At 34.6% G+C, this 16,288-nt stretch overlaps 1 protein-coding gene across 1 annotated transcript; it reads left to right on the plus strand.

Annotated features, from left to right (window-relative positions):
* The first annotated feature begins 1,182 nt into the window (after positions 1–1,182).
* On the plus strand, positions 1,183–13,670 carry LOC114269406 (Pre-mRNA cleavage complex II protein family). Its single transcript, XM_028210715.2, has 9 exons — positions 1,183–1,634; positions 3,259–3,356; positions 3,517–3,550; positions 10,112–10,281; positions 10,427–10,616; positions 11,137–11,317; positions 11,592–11,691; positions 12,313–12,440; positions 13,246–13,670. The coding sequence occupies exons 1-9, from the start codon at positions 1,447–1,449 to the stop codon at positions 13,297–13,299; spliced, it is 1,143 nt and encodes a 380-aa protein (XP_028066516.1). The 5' UTR covers positions 1,183–1,446; the 3' UTR covers positions 13,300–13,670.
* The last annotated feature ends 2,618 nt before the right edge of the window (positions 13,671–16,288 follow it).

Consider the following 16,288-nt stretch of genomic DNA (forward strand, 5'->3'; position numbering starts at 1 on the left):
TACCACTGCACCACCCCTACACCCTCATACTATACCTACTATCTGCTATCTAGTACTATTATAAAAGTGTGAAGAACTAGTCATGTTTTCTACTTTTTTTAAAATTCCAATTTTACCCTATCAAATGAACTATGTTTTCTAAAAGTCATGAAAAGTCCTATATAAATCAACTATCTTTTTATTTTTAAAGTTGAACACTCAAAAAAGATATATCTACTTTCAAGAATCCTATATAAATATAAACAAATGGCTTTCTTTCTTATAAAAAAAGAAGTCGTTTTCCTATTTTTTACCTTGATGATGATTGAAGAACAAAAAAAATTACTTTTTCTTATTTCTTGATATACATAATATTTACAATTATACATCATTGATCAAATTACTGTAAATAATTTTGGTTGAATTTTAAAGTTGTATGGATTTATTTGAATTTAGGCAGAGAAAAGCGCATGCGTTTTGAAAATAGAGTTTTGTACTTTATTTAAAAATTTCTCTAGTTATTTTTATACATTTTCTTTTTATTTAAATTATACTTATTTACAAAAAAGATCATTTATTATGAAATTTAAAATTTTAAGAGACAAGATATTATTTTTAAAAATAATAATACATACATCTAATTTTGGAACTCTAATTAAGCTTTAATGATGTGACGGGGAGAAAAAAAAAGTTAAGTTAAAATATCACATCAATAAATAGACCCCACACCCTAGAGTTCGTTTACAACTCTTAATTTAGAGCTCGCAAATATTTTTATATTTTTAAAATCACATAGAGCATATAGTAATTTAAGTGTATTTATAATTTATCCCAAAATTTAAAAAAGAATAAATTACAAATACATTCTTTAAAATTTACTTAAAATACGAATTGTCTCATGTGGTTTAAAAAATTACAAATACCTCACTGTCTGAATTTTTTATTTAACAAAATTAATTGAAAAATGAAATTTCTAATTGTTTACCTATACAATAATAAAATTATCTAAATTATTAATTGAAATAAAATTTTAACATTATTAAAAACCGTTAATCAACTTAATAATTTATTAATAAAAAGAGCTATTTATTATGAAATTTAGAAGACATAATATAATTTTTAAAATTTTAAAAAAAATAATTTATAATTTAAATAAACCTTCACAATTTTGTAATTTACCCTTAAAAAAAATGAAGGATTAATAACATTACCTAAACAAACCTTGTTTAACTATCCTTGGAGATGCTCTCAAACTCATCCTAGACTGCCCACAAAAACCGAAGGTACAGAGACTCGGCTCGGCGGCATATGAGAGAGTAGTAGAGAGAGAGAGAGCGAGAGTGGCAGTGTCGAATCAGTAGAGGCATCACACGATGAACGCGGACCTGTAACTCCAGGCTTCACGCCCTCGGTGTGTCCATATTTACATACACAGAGAGCCAGAGAGAGAGAGAGAGAGAGAGAGAGATGGGTTCGTCTCCAGAGACTGAAAATCCATCACCAAACATATTTATACCGGAGGAGTGGTCTGAAGCTGCGGATTCCATAGCTTACGACTCTGTTACTTCCCCTCCTCCCATCTCCTTCATCTGCGGCCCCAAAAACAGTGGCAAAACCACCTTCTCTCGCCACCTCCTCAACATCCTCCTTCAGAGGTACCAAAAATATAATCCAAAATGCATTTATTGATCACTGTTTGATGTAAAATTCATGTTTTGTTCATGGGTAATTTGGTTTCTGATTGAAATTCGTTTCTTTTGTTTTTGCCTTCTATGTATTTGACAGAATGTTTGTATCTCTGCCATGTTTTTGAAGTTTAAGGTGCTCTATACATTTTTATTGGTATCCATTGTGAAATGGGTTTTAAGAATTTTATGATTCTGTTATGTAGGGGTTGCATTGAATTTTGGAAAATTTTCAGTTGTGATGCTCAATTTGACTCATGCTGTCCTGGATAACAGCTTAAAATTGATAGTTTTCCTAGTTTATTTTTAAAATATTAAACTTTCAATTAGATATGACAATATATGTGATTTATGGGAAAGACTATGGCATGTGTACCATATGCACCTTATAACTTAAAAAAGTCATAAACAAATATCTCATGAGTCATAACTAAAATAAGATAATAATTAAAAAGGAAAATTATATAACTTAGGGATGCACAGTGTTATTAAAGGCGTGCTTAGGCGTGCGCCTAGGCCCAAATCCCATCCAGGCCCAACGTTTGCGCCTTGCAGTGTTCCAGGCTAGGCAACTTCGATAAGTCGCGCTTAAGGTGTGCGACTGGGCCAAGGCACAGTAACGCCCAAGGCATGCGCCTTGGGAGCTTTTTTATATTTTATTTTTTATTGTTGCTTTGATTGGTTTTGTTTGAAATCTAACCATTGATTTAATATGATGCAACTACAGAAAATCCCTACTCTTAAGTACACATGCCAATGCATTGGGCATTCTGCCCCAAATCAACTATAGAAGAAAATTTAGCCCTAATTCCTAATCTCCGAAGAACTCTTTGCTGTTGCCTACCTTCGTTGCAACTCCCAAAATTCTTTTTCATATTGCAGTCTTCTTCTCTTCTTTTTACGTTTCTCTCTCATTCTCTTCTCTTCTTCTTCTCTACTTCTCTTCTCTATGTTGCTATCTTCTTCTTCACATGGATGTGATCTTCTTCTATCTTATTCTTATTCTCTGGTCTCCTTCTCTTTCTCATCCTTCTTTGGACTGATAAGATTTTTTTACGTCTTCTTGTTCTTCTTCTCCCCTCTTTTTATTCATGTTTTATGTTAAATTTTGAAATAATGTTAATTTGTTGGTATTTGTATTTCTAATTTTTAATATTTCATTTTGCTTATGTTGGACCCTAAATTATTTGCTTATATTAAATTATATATATATATTTACATAAAAGGTTCACCTTACTTCGGTAAAGCCTGTGCCTTGCCCTACGCCTAGGCCCCAAGAGAGCTTGGCTCCTCGGTGCACCTATCGCCTTTAATAACACTGGGGGTGCATATGGTAGGGGGTGTGTATAGTAGAATTTTCTGTGATTTATTCTTAATTTCATCTTGTGTAAGTTTACCAATCAACATGCTCAATTAGGCTTATGCTTGCTATTCTCAGTGATTTGCTTCTCTTTTTGTTTTTGTTTTAAATTTTTTATTTTCTATTCTTTTTGGTGTTTTTGAAGATGAATACTGTAGTTTGATCTGCAAATGTGCTTGATATTACTGTGCTTAATACTCATCATATTTTACTTAAATTTATCTTATCGTGCAGATACAGAAAAGTAGCGTATTTGGACACAGATGTTGGGCAGACGGAGTTCACTCCTCCTGGATGTTTATCACTCACTGTAATTGACAAGATAACTCCAGGTACTGGCCATGCCTTAAATTCCAACCAATGTGGTCAATGTATCGAAATTTATTTATTTATTTATAATTTTTTATTGATTGTCACTTCTATGTTATCTATATCTATGATGGTTTTCGTTTGATCGTTTTTTTTTCTTTCTCCTTTGTCTTCTTTAATTAGATTTGACAATTCCATGCATGAAAACGCCTGAGAGGTATGTATTATTGAACTTATCTTCATTTGTCTGGATCCTAGGATATTCTAAAATTGTTACTTTATAACATTTTAAAGTGTTTTTTTTTTCATTCAAAGTCCAAAAATTAAAAAACATTTTTTCCCAAAAATGGTAGATTTTTTTTTTCCTCTATACATTTTGTGGAACATCATGATGTATTTGGGGGCTGGATCACTTGTAGTAATTAGTAATTACATTCTAATGCAATGACTGACCCATGGAGGTCATACTTTGCAATTATGGTATTTGTTGTTTTGATGTTTACATATCATGGGCATTATGCATTTTTGAGCCATTCACAGTGTATGTGTCCCGTGATTTTTATCAAGTGATAGACATGTTTTTCTTTTCTTTTTTTTTTTGCAATATTTCACTGTTCAATTTTTTACTTTACAGAAGAATACCAGAGTAGTTGCTTACTTTTGACAGACTTAGAAAATATGAGGAAGAAGAACTCCGAAAATATGAGGAAGAAGGAATATATTTCTGTTATATTCAAAACTTCTTATCTTACAAGACCAAATGACACTCCTTATATAGGAGATATTACAAACATCATTATAACCCATTATATGCCACTTACATATTATATATTACCACTATCTACCACTATCATATTATATACATGCCACTATCTACCACCAACACCACTATCATATTCTATACATGCCACTATCCTTCACCAACACCACTATCATATTATATACATGCCACTATCTCCCACCAACACCACTATCATATTCTATACATGCCACTATCATTCACCAACACCACTATCATATTATATACATTAACACAAATTTCCAGCACTCCCCCTCAAGCTGGTTTGAAGATATCTTCCATAGCCAGCTTGCTAGTTAGCTTATCAAATTGCTTCTTGTGTAGTCCCTTCGTTAGCACATCAGTTAATTGTTCACCTGTTGGAAGGTAGGTCATACAGATTATGCCAGCATTGATTTTCTCCTTGATGAAATGTTTATCCACGTCTATATGTTTTGTGCGATCATGTAGAATTGGATTATGAGCTATAGATATAGCTGCTTTGTTGTCACAATAGACCTTCATAGGTGTCGGGTGAGAAAGCTTTAATTCTTCAAGAATTCTTTTAATCCACATTACTTCACAGATTCCATGGGCAACAGCTCTGAACTCTGCTTCTGCACTACTTCTAGCTACCACATTCTGTTTTTTACTCCGCCATGTAACTAGGTTCCCACCTACAAAGGAGCAGTATCCGGATGTTGATCTCCTGTCTGTAACACTTCCTGCCCAGTCTGTATCTGTGTATACTTCAACTTGAAGATGCCCATGTTTCTTGAACAGTAAGCCTCTCCCTGGAGTTCCTTTCAAATATCTTAAGATCTTATAAACGGCCTCAAAGTGCTCTGCCCCTGGTGAGTGCATGAACTGACTTACCATGCTGACTGCAAAGGCAATATCAGGCCGCGTATGAGACAAGTAAATCAATTTCCCTACAAGTCGCTGATATTGTTCCCTCTCTTTGACTTCTTCAGCCTTAGCAGCTTGTAACTTCAAGTTAGGCTCGATCGGAGTCTCCACCATCTTACAACCAAGCATACCTGTTTCTCCAAGGAGATCAAGAACATATTTTCTCTGATTAACGAATATACTTTCCTTGGATCTTGCAAATTCCATTCCGAGGAAATACTTGAGAGCTCCCAGATCCTTAATGTGAAATTCTTTTGCGAGTTTCTCTTTGAGGGCTGCTAACTCTGCTTCATCATTACCAGTTAAAATGATGTCATCAACATAAACAATCAAAATTGCAATTTTACTGTTTTTTGAATGTTTATAAAATATTGTGTGATCTGCTTGACTCTGCGAGAAGCCACAACTGATAACTGCCTTCCCAAAGCGTTCAAACCACGCTCTTGGTGATTGTTTGAGTCCATATAATGACTTGTTCAATCTGCATACTTTGTCGCTTCCAAGTCTGCTCAAATCCCGGCGGTAGGCTCATGAACACCTCCTCTTCAAGATCACCATTGAGAAATGCATTTTTAATGTCAAGTTGATGTAGAGGCCAATCTGAATTTACTGCAAGAGATAACAGTACTCTGATGGAATTTATTTTAGCAACAGGAGCAAACGTCTCCTGATAGTCGATCCCATAAGTTTGAGTGAAGCTTTTAGCCACCAGTCTCGCCTTGTATCTCTCAACGCTTCCATCTGCGTTACATTTTATCGTAAACACCCATTTACACCCAACTGTTTTCTTGTCTTTGGGTAGAACAACTATCTCCCAAGTACCACTTCTCGTTAAAGCATTCATCTCCTCCATGATTGCTAATTTCCAATTCGGATCATCCAATGCTTCCTGTATATTCCTTGGAACAAACAAGTGTGAAATCCTAGATGTGAAAGCTCTATGGTTTTTAGACAGTCTTTGATAGGAGAGGTAATTTGCAATAGGATGTTTAATGCAATTTCGGACACCTTTCCTAATTGCTATAGGAACATCAAGGTCGGAAATAGAAGGAATAGGATTACCTAAAATTTCGATGCCAGAACTCGGGTGGACATTCGGGTCATTAGGATGGACATTCGGGTCATTATTCCTCAGATGAAATCGCTTCCTAGTATAAACCTAAAGCTCAGGATTTAGATCATTTTGTAGTACTTCTCCCCCTAAACAAGAATCTTCTTGACTAGGCACCATAGAACTTGGTTCTCCTAAGTGATCATTATCAGACAGATGTGGTTTTTGTGTAGGATAAATGACATTGGGGAGCGGGATAGAAATATCCCAAAAACGGTCTTCTACTCCACTTGTCTCCCCCTGAAGAGAAGTGTTGGGGAAATAGGATTTTGTTTCCACAAATGACACATCCATACTCACATGAAATTGCTTGGTTTGAGGATCGAAACACTTATACCCCTTTTTGTTTGAGGAATAACCCAAAAAAACACATTTTATAGCACGGGGGTCAAGTTTTGAACGAAATTGACTGGGAACATGAACATAGGCAGTACATCCAAAAACTCTGGCGGGTAAATCAGAAAACAACCTCGTGTCAGGAAAAAAAGTTTTGAGACAATCAAAAGGTGTTTTGTATGTTAACACCTTTGTAGGCATCCTGTTTATCTAATAAGAGGCTGTTAAAATTGCTTCACCCCATAAATATTTAGGAACATGCATGTAAAACATTATAGCACGTGCTACTTCAAGTAGACGTTTATTTTTTCGTTCTGCAATGCCATTTTGTTGAGGGGTATCCCGACATGTAGATTGATGAAAAATCCCATTTTTTTTCAAAAACTCACCCAACTGCTCATTGAAATATTCTGTTCCATTATCAGAATGTAAAATACCAATTTTGGTTTGAAATTGGTTTTCAATCATATTGTAAAAATTTGTGAATAAATTTTTCACGTCAGATTTTTTATTCATCAAATAAATCCAACATAAGCGGGTATGGTCATCAATAAATGTAACAAACCATTTTTTACCAGAAAGAGTAGTGATTTTAGAAGGGCCCCAAACATCACTATGAATCAAATAAAAAGGTTTGGAAGCCTGGTAAGGTTTTGGCAAATTAGTAGAGCGATGAAATTTTGCAAAAATGCAACTTTCACAATGAAAAGAAGAACAATCAATCCCTTTAAATAATTCTGGAAATAAATGTTTCAGATAAAGAAAACTAGGATGTCCTAGCCTATAGTGCCATAGCATTATTTTTTCTTGAACAGAGATTGAACTAGTACTATTAAAGCTCTGAGCTTTTTTTATTACTAACAGGTACTTCATCAAAGTAGTAAAGACCTTCAAGCATCCTAGCACGCCCAATCATCATCCCCGAGTTCTGGTCCTGAAATTCACAATGGGATTCAAAAAATGTAACACGACAATTAGAATCCTTAGATAGTTTACTGACAGACAAAAGGTTACAGGCTAAGTTGGGGACGTGAAGAACAGCATTGAGATTAATTTTCTCAGTTAGTTTAATAAATCCTTTTCCTGCAATAGGTGAAAAACTACCATCGGCTATTTTGATTTTGTCATGACCAGAACAAGGGAAATAGGTACTAAATAAATGGGAAAAACTAGTCATGTGATCGGAGGCACCGGAATCTATGATCCACGGAGAGAAGTTTAGGCAAGAGAAGGCTTTAGGATTTCTACCTGTTTGTGCCAACAAAACACTAGGAGTACCGGATGAGGAGTTGGATTTTATCAGCTTTAAGAGTTGATCAATCTGCTCTTTGTTGAAGGGACCTGAATCGGCTTCATTAGCGGTAGGAAAGCCAACGATTTTTCTCTCCTTGTTTGCTGCTTTTCCAGTTGACAGGTTTGCCATGGATCTTCCAACACGTTTCGCGTGTATGGCGAGGCTTGTTGCAAAAATCACACCAGACCCGTGGCTTATCATCAAACCTGTGCTGGTAATTTACAGCCTTGTTGGCCGCAGCATCGCTAATTAAAGCAGAAATTTCAATTGATTCACCAGTACCTTTTTTCTTAAGCATGACGCTCCTTCGGCTCTCTTCCCTTCTGACTTCGGCAAATACTTCGCCAATGGATGGGAGAGGAGGTCTGCCAATAATTCTTTCTCGCACTTCATCGAACTCAATGTTGAGGCCGGCAAGAAACTTGTAAATACGGCTGTCTTCCACAGTTTTCTTGTGGTGGTTGCAGTCGTCAACCGATTTCCATTCGTATGTGTTGAAGATGTCAAGATCCTGCCACAACCTTTTCAACGAATTGAAATATTTGGTGACGGAATCATCTCCTTGACGAATCTCTCCCAACTTCAAAGTTAATTCGAAAACTTGAGATTGATTTCCTAGGTCAGAATACATCTGACTAACATTATCCCACAATTCTTGTGCAGTAGTATAGCACATGTAATTAGAGCTTATATCCTCCTCCATGGAATTGACCAACCATGTCATAACCATGGAGTTTTCAGCGTCCCAACTGTCGAACAGCGGATCATTAACAGCAGGAGCCTTTTTGTCACCAGTGATGTAACCGATCTTTCCTTGCCCACGGATATACATCCGGACAGATTGTGACCAGCGGAGAAAATTATCACCATTTAGGCGGATGGTGGTGATTTGGACAGAGGGAGAGTTGGACGTTTTCACCGGAATGGCAGCGGCAGGGGTTGAAGTGGTTTCGGACGTGACTTCCGACATGGCTATGACGGTTTTAGGGCTGCTGTGTTTTTTGTTGCTCTGATACCAACTTAGAAAATATGAGGAAGAAGAACTCCGAAAGTATGAGGAAGAAGGAATATATTTTTGTTATATTCAAAACTTCTTATCTTACAAGACCAAATGACACTCCTTATATAGGAGATATTACAAACATCATTATAACCCATTATATGCCACTTACATATTATATATTACCACTATCTACCACTATCATATTATATACATGCCACTATCTACCACCAACACCACTATCATATTCTATACATGCCACCATCCTTCACCAACACCACTATCATATTATATACATGCCACTATCTCCCACCAACACCACTATCATATTCTATACATGCCACTATCCTTCACCAACACCACTATCATATTATATACATTAACACAAATTTCCAGCAGACAGTATAATCCTTGATGAAACCCTTACAAGAAAAGAAAAACAAAAGTGGTGTCAAGCTCTAATTTGGAATTTATATCTTGATTTTTTATATTGTACTCCAATAGAGCCACATGGTTTGAGGACATTAGTTGTGCATGTGTCTGTGGCTCCCAAAAATGAGCCAGTTACCTGTCAAGTGTTTGGAAGGTTGTTTTAAGGTTGGCAGACAAAGCATAATGAGTTTATAAAGCTTATTGAGGATCTCTTTACACGTTTTGTCAAATATAATGGCATTTTGAAGTTAAATTGGTCTTGCCAGGATTCAGGTTAATATGGCTTCAAAATAAATTAGCTTTGTCGGGCTTCAGTCTAGACAAGATTTTGTTTTTTTTGGTGAACTATTGGAACACTTGGTCCCCTCAATGTTGGTTGGTAGAATAGGTTACAATGATTCAAAATGTAAGCATGAGTAACTGCAAGATACAGGAAACAGAGATTGCCTTGGAAGTTGAATATTTTTCGTAGTGCAAAACATGTAGTAGAAGTTGGAGGGAATTTAAGGGGTTTTTTTTAATTTTTATTTTTTTTTTGTAATATGCTTTTTACTTTGAACTTGAATTATATAACCTACCCAAACCAAACAAAGCATTGTGTCCCAAAAGTGGGGTGGCTACATAATGAACTTGAGTTGTCTAGGAGGTGAAATTTTTCATGAAAGTTAATAGAGTTTTAGTCCCATGGAGTAAAATTGCTTGGAAATTTGTAATGGATTTATAGCCTGGTATGGCATGTTGCCACATTAAGTATGAGCAATGGTGTTTGAACATGTCCTGCAACCAGTTGCATGAACTCAATTTGTGATAGACAACCCCCTCATTATGGTTCCACTTGGTGCAGTAATCCAAATCTGATCAAAAGTTAGACCAATGATAATGACTAAAAGTTCTTTCTTTTTCTTCCCATTATTTCAGATGTTTTTTCTATGGCGATATTTCTTCAAAAAGAGATCCAACAGCTTACTTGGCACATATCTTTGCCCTATATGATTACTATCGGAAAATGTACTGCATGTCCAACAACAGTGAAAGCCCTGGTAACACTGGATTGCCTCTTGTAGTTAATACTCCTGGTTGGGTAAAAGGTATGCTTGTTTAATTATTCCTTTTCCTTCTAAAATATATTGATGAACCTGTCTGTTTTGGTTGTATGTTATTTCTGCATTGAATTTCTTCATTATTGTTTCCGTCACTACACTGATTGTGCTATGTCATTCCTATCTATTCCAGGTATTGGTTATGATGTACTGGTGGATATGCTGAAATATATTTCTCCCACCCATGTAGTTAAGATTTGCATCTCTGCTGTGAGTAAGAACCTACCGGCTGGGGCATTCTGGTTAGATGAGGGACATGATGATGATGCAACATTGACCCTAATTGAGGTCAATTCAGCTCGTCAGGATTCCTTAAAGAGATCGTATGTTCTTAGCTGTCTTCGTGTTTGATCCGAAACTTGACTTTGTAAATGAAGTTTTGCTTTGCTTTGCTTTGCAAAATTTGTTTTAACTTATTTTCCCCTTCTGAAAATTATGAATCATTGTTTCTAGTATACACATAAGATATATTGGTTCAAGTCCGCTGCTAGACTTTTAGTCTGATTCACGTTAAGCGTACTTCAAATCAAGAAGTTAACTGTAGTACATACATTTGTTCAAATAAAAGGCAATGATTTATTTCATTATATTCTACTATTGGTTAATTAAATTTCTTAATCAAGCTAGATTATTTTATTTGATCTTATATCTTGGGATTTGTTGGACCCACATGCCATCAAAAGAAATATTATTTGATCCCGCTATTTGTGATTTGACGTCTGCCTTCTTCATGGAAATTTGTCATTTTAATTGGCAAGGAAATTCTGATTTTCCATTAACTAGGAATTTTTCAAAAGATGTAGTTCTTCTTTCTTTTACCTTCTCTCCATCATTGTTTCTTAGGGTACTAGTTCAAAGAGATGCACGTCTTCTACGGGATTTACGGATCATGGCTTATTTCAGACAGTGTTTACCAAGTGACTTGAATATCACCACAATCAAGGAACTTGCTCATGCATTGGCCGCGCACCCTCCTTATGAAATTTCTATATCAAGTGTCAAGATTAAACATCTCCATTGTCAGGTTTGTTCAACAAGTTAAACAGGTGCTTCAGGGTTGTTCTGGTAGTAAAATATTCTTTGGTGTTTTTTTGGGTCAGTTCCACTCTGAAGTCCTATCCTGCTCAATTTATGATAGCCCAGATAATCACCGAGGCATAAGTCAATGATGACAAGTTTTACAACATTGTTTATTTTACTTTTTAATATTCATATTAAGGGAATATTTATCAAAAAAAAAAAAAAATTCATATTAAGGGAATATGACATTTTCTAATGCTACAATAATTATGCTCTAGGTTCCAAGTACTGAGATTTTCTACAGTTTGAATGCAACTATTGTTGGCTTGGCAGTTAGTTCTGAAGATTCTGAGCAGTTGGCTCATTGTGTTGGTCTGGGTAGGGTTACTCACTATCTTCATCTTTATTTATTAGCTTATTTTTCTTTGTTGTATGGCTCACCTCAATGTTTTGTTTAGTCATGATTTCAATTTTATTCTAGCCTGTTTGTGATGTGAAATTACAGATAAGCTATTTTATCTATTGCAAAATATTAAAATTCTTTTATTAACTTATGGTACAGTCTTTTGTAAAACTGTTGGACTTAAATAAATATATATGACCATATTAGTCCTGATAGCTCAGTGTTTCTTGATAATGATGATATAAAGTCACAAAAGATTCTCAGTAGCTCTCTCAATGGACAGTATAGATTAGAGTAGCAGGCAGCTCCTAGAAGCTCTTTTTTTTTTTTTTTTTTTGGTTCTCCTCCAATGATTGCTCATGTTCGGTGAGAGAAATGGAGAAGGTCATGTTTTGCTACGAAATCAAATTGGATTTAATTTCAGGTGGTCAACAACATTGAATACTTCTTTTTCTGCTGGAATTGTTTTGTGTGTGATATGCATAACTGATTATTCCAATCCATTTGTGTTAGAATTGAGGGTGAAATATTACACGACAGTAATTAATCGAGACTTCTCATGCTCTTGTCTTATTAATTGATTCTTTATGAACCAGGATTGGTGAGAGGCATTGACACATTCAGACAGTTACTCTATGTAATTACCCCTGTTCCACAGAACACTCTGGAGAAGGTTGATCTTTTATTGCAGGGGTTTATCCAAATTCCTACTTGTTTGTTGCAGGTAACATATACCCTCTCCTATGGCAAAGTCTCTTCTGCATAGCTCAATTTTTTTTCCTCCTGAAATTCCCTTGCAATCCTCATATCTCTGCATCATGTCATTCTTGATATCGATTTCTGTGCATTGCTTATAATTGAGGAAATGTAGCTATTGTTGAGATTACAATCCCATCCCATCCCTCCTCTCATTCTACTTGGCTTTCGATTGGGTTACATGATATATAAAAAGGCTTGTTAATTTCGAGATGTACTAATCTTGTTGATGTTTTTATTTTTTATTTTTATCTTTTTTCATCTATAAGATTAATCTCATTATTGGATAAAATCTATTGTTGGAGTGTTTTATGAGGTTAATGTCATTATTGGATAAGAAAGTTATGGGCTTGTGGCACACTGGATATTGTTTAGGAGACCTGCTTGGGTGAAGATTTAAAAGAAACCGGAAGTCCATGTAGTTGCCAATAAATTATATCAGGATATGCTGCGAGGATGAATTTATTTATGGGTCCTTTCGAGTAACCCTTTGGCTGTTTTGTGCAATATAACGCTAGATACTGGAAACGCTACCAAAATACTACCGTTGTTTTGTGTCTCAGGATATCTAAATGGTAGAAATGTACCAAGGACCTATACAGGCTTCTTTTCTCTTATACTGTGCATTACCATAGGGCTTATCACTGTCATATTTGTGCACGCCTCTTTCAACAGCTTCACAACCTCTTATCCCAATTTTATTTTTGTCAAAACACCTATTCCAATATTGTTTAGTATGCCCTTTTCTTATTATAACTGCTAATTCTTTTCAGGTACAGGGATGCATTTCACCCTACATGTCTACAAATGTTTTGCCTACAAACTAAAAGAACTGTGGTCGCTGTTAGCGTGAGAATTTTGTCATACGACTCCTATATACTGCTGGTCACCCAGTGAAGTAGTTTCTAAAGCTTGCATGGGATGGGCCATTGTTGTTTCTCCAGCCATATTTTGTTTTATTTTTTACTTTTTTTAATTATATATATATTGAATGGAGTACATGCCCCCAAACTATATTTGTAGAAGGTTGCAGTGGCAACCACAACCTCCCTTCACTTATAGGCCTTATAATCTGTTAGATATGCATTTTATACTGTGTGGCATTGTTCTTAAAATCACAGGATGTTCATTTAAAGTGGAAGTTGGGTTCCAGGGGTTAATACAAACAACTCCATAATTGACTGGGTTTTAACTATAATCTCAAGGCGCTCTCTCTCTCTCTCTCTCTGGTTGCTTTTATCCCGAGCAGTTGTCTGGATGTAAGATATACAGTTCTGCGCGCGGACTGAATTGGCCATGCATAGGGATGGCAAAAAAATAAAGGTTCCAATCGGTGACCTTGATGCGAGTGTGCACATTGAACAAAAGAGCAACAGTTTAACCATCCTGACCATTACCAATTAGCCCTCCAAACACTTGATTGGATCCAAAAAGAATGTCTCGTTGAATCCACTACTTTTGAATGGGCTTGTGAAGCAAACTGGTTTGTTAAGATATTGGGCAATAAGTTAGACAGCTATCGTCTTGGAACCAAAATTTGGACCAGAAGCCACTTTTCGAGTAGAGAAACACTTGACCCAACAACTTAGAATTGGAATACAAGCTAAGCTAAATTTTGGGCACAAGGCAAGTATGCTTGTCTGTCCAACATTCCATTGACTATTTCAACTTGCAGGCTTATCTTCTTGAAATTTCAATTATTGCTATGAAAGTTCTGTCTCTTTCAATTTTCAGTTTGTTTAAAATGAAATAGATTGAAATTAAGGGAAACAGGGACAAAAAAGGAAAAGAGAAAAAGGGGTTTTTATGAGTTTATTTATCTTGAATGTGGTGAAAAGTAAAAGAAAATTAATTTCCTTGTATAATTCATATTAACATTATAATTAATTTTTAATTTCTTGTAAAAAATACAAGAAAACATAAGAAAAATTGAATATGTGAGTTATTTATAATTAAAAATTATTTTAATTTTTTTTTCTTATATAATTTTCATCTTAATTAAATGCTTGCAAAAAAAATATAGATATACATATTTTATTTCTTTTCTTTCACTTTCATTTTCACTTTGTATCAATTTTTTTTTTTTTTTTTTTTTTTTTTTTTTTTTTTTTTTTTAATTAAAGAGAGCCTTTGCAAGGTTTTGATTTTTGAACTTGCAAATTTAGGACAACAAATACAGTAATAAATAAATAAATACTATATATGTAAAATATATATAATATAAATAATATTTATACAATATATTATTGAGTTTTGTTTAGGGTTAATTACACTCTGCACCCTTACACTTTGCATCAAATGTCACTTTGACCCCTACACATGCAATCGTGCCAGTTAACCTCCTACATTTTTTGTCAAATCCCACTTTGGTCTCTACACAAGTGTCAATGTCTCTCTTTCGTTATTTCATTTTTAAATCTTTAACAAAATCTAGTCATATGACAAAAATGTGATTACGAAACGAGGGTAAGAGAAGAAAATCATCTATGCTTTCCACCGATACATTTTGTTTTACGTGATAAACCTATGAGAGTTATGTAGTACAATATATATATATATATGTTCGTATGGTAAAAATTGAAACGAAAAGGTCAGAAAGTAGAGCTTTTGAAATAAATTAATAAAAAATGCGACAAAAAAATAAAGAGAAAAAAAGATGAATAGATAGAAAACTGTGTTACCGTGAAAAATAAAGTTTCGTGATTCTAATTTAACCACAACCCTAGTTCATCTTCTTAATTGTTTATAATCTGCATTTTATTTTAACTTAATATAGTTATATTAGGTGTAATTTTAGGATAAAATGGGTATTGATGGAAAATGTATTTGATTTTTCTTTCTTACCCGCATGTTGTAATCACATTCTTATGACATGATTAGATTTTGTTAAAGATTTAAACAATTGAGTAACAGAAAGAGAACATTAATACTTATACAGGGACCAAAGTGAGATTTTACAGAGAATATAAGAGGTTGACTGTCACAATTTCATATATAGAGATCGAAGTGAGATTTGACCAGAAGTGTAGGAGTTGACTTTTATAATTTTAGGGGGTTGAAGTAAGATTTAGTATAAAATATAGGGGGTTGAAGTAAAATTTAGTGTAAAATATAAAGGTGCAAAGCATAATTTAACACTTTTTTACACTTTCTTTTTTCTTTTTTTTTTTCTTTTTCTCTTCACACTTTAAATTTTGATATGAGGTCGTAATCGTTGTAAAGCATACTTTCAGGACTTCATTTTACATAAGATTGACCAAATTCTGACCGTGGAAAAGGGAGACGCACCTATAAAATTTTCATATAGCTTCTCTCTCTCTCTCTCTGATGCCCCAAATTTTGATAATATAATACAATGATACATCGGGGTTTAACTAGTGGATACACCTCATTTTTAAGAACAAAATGCAAATAATTACACTAAAATAAAATAGTAATAAAAATTCTTCAAGTCTTTGAGTACAAATCAGTTCATTGATACAAAAAGATTATCTAAAATACAAGAAATATGAAATCTAATCTCTAAGGCAGCGTGGTTCCGCGAAACTTTTAGGGATTCTGTTCTTGGTGTAAAACTCGCATTCACCTGACATAAAACGCCATGAGCTTGGAATGTCCAGTAAACACACACACCCTGACCCTTTTCCCATTCCAAATACATAAGAACATAATGGCATGACCATAACATACAATGAAAGCAATAATTAAGCAGAGCTTATAATTAAATTTCAGTTCTCATGAATAATAGTCAATTTTAGTTAGTTCTAGGCAAATCCCCGCGGAATGCCGTTCCTACCCAACCACTAACACTGGCCA

This window comes from Camellia sinensis, chromosome 15 (genome assembly GCF_055761805.1).
Source record: "Camellia sinensis isolate YWXY chromosome 15, ASM5576180v1, whole genome shotgun sequence".
In the NCBI taxonomy this organism is placed as follows: domain Eukaryota; kingdom Viridiplantae; phylum Streptophyta; class Magnoliopsida; order Ericales; family Theaceae; genus Camellia; species Camellia sinensis.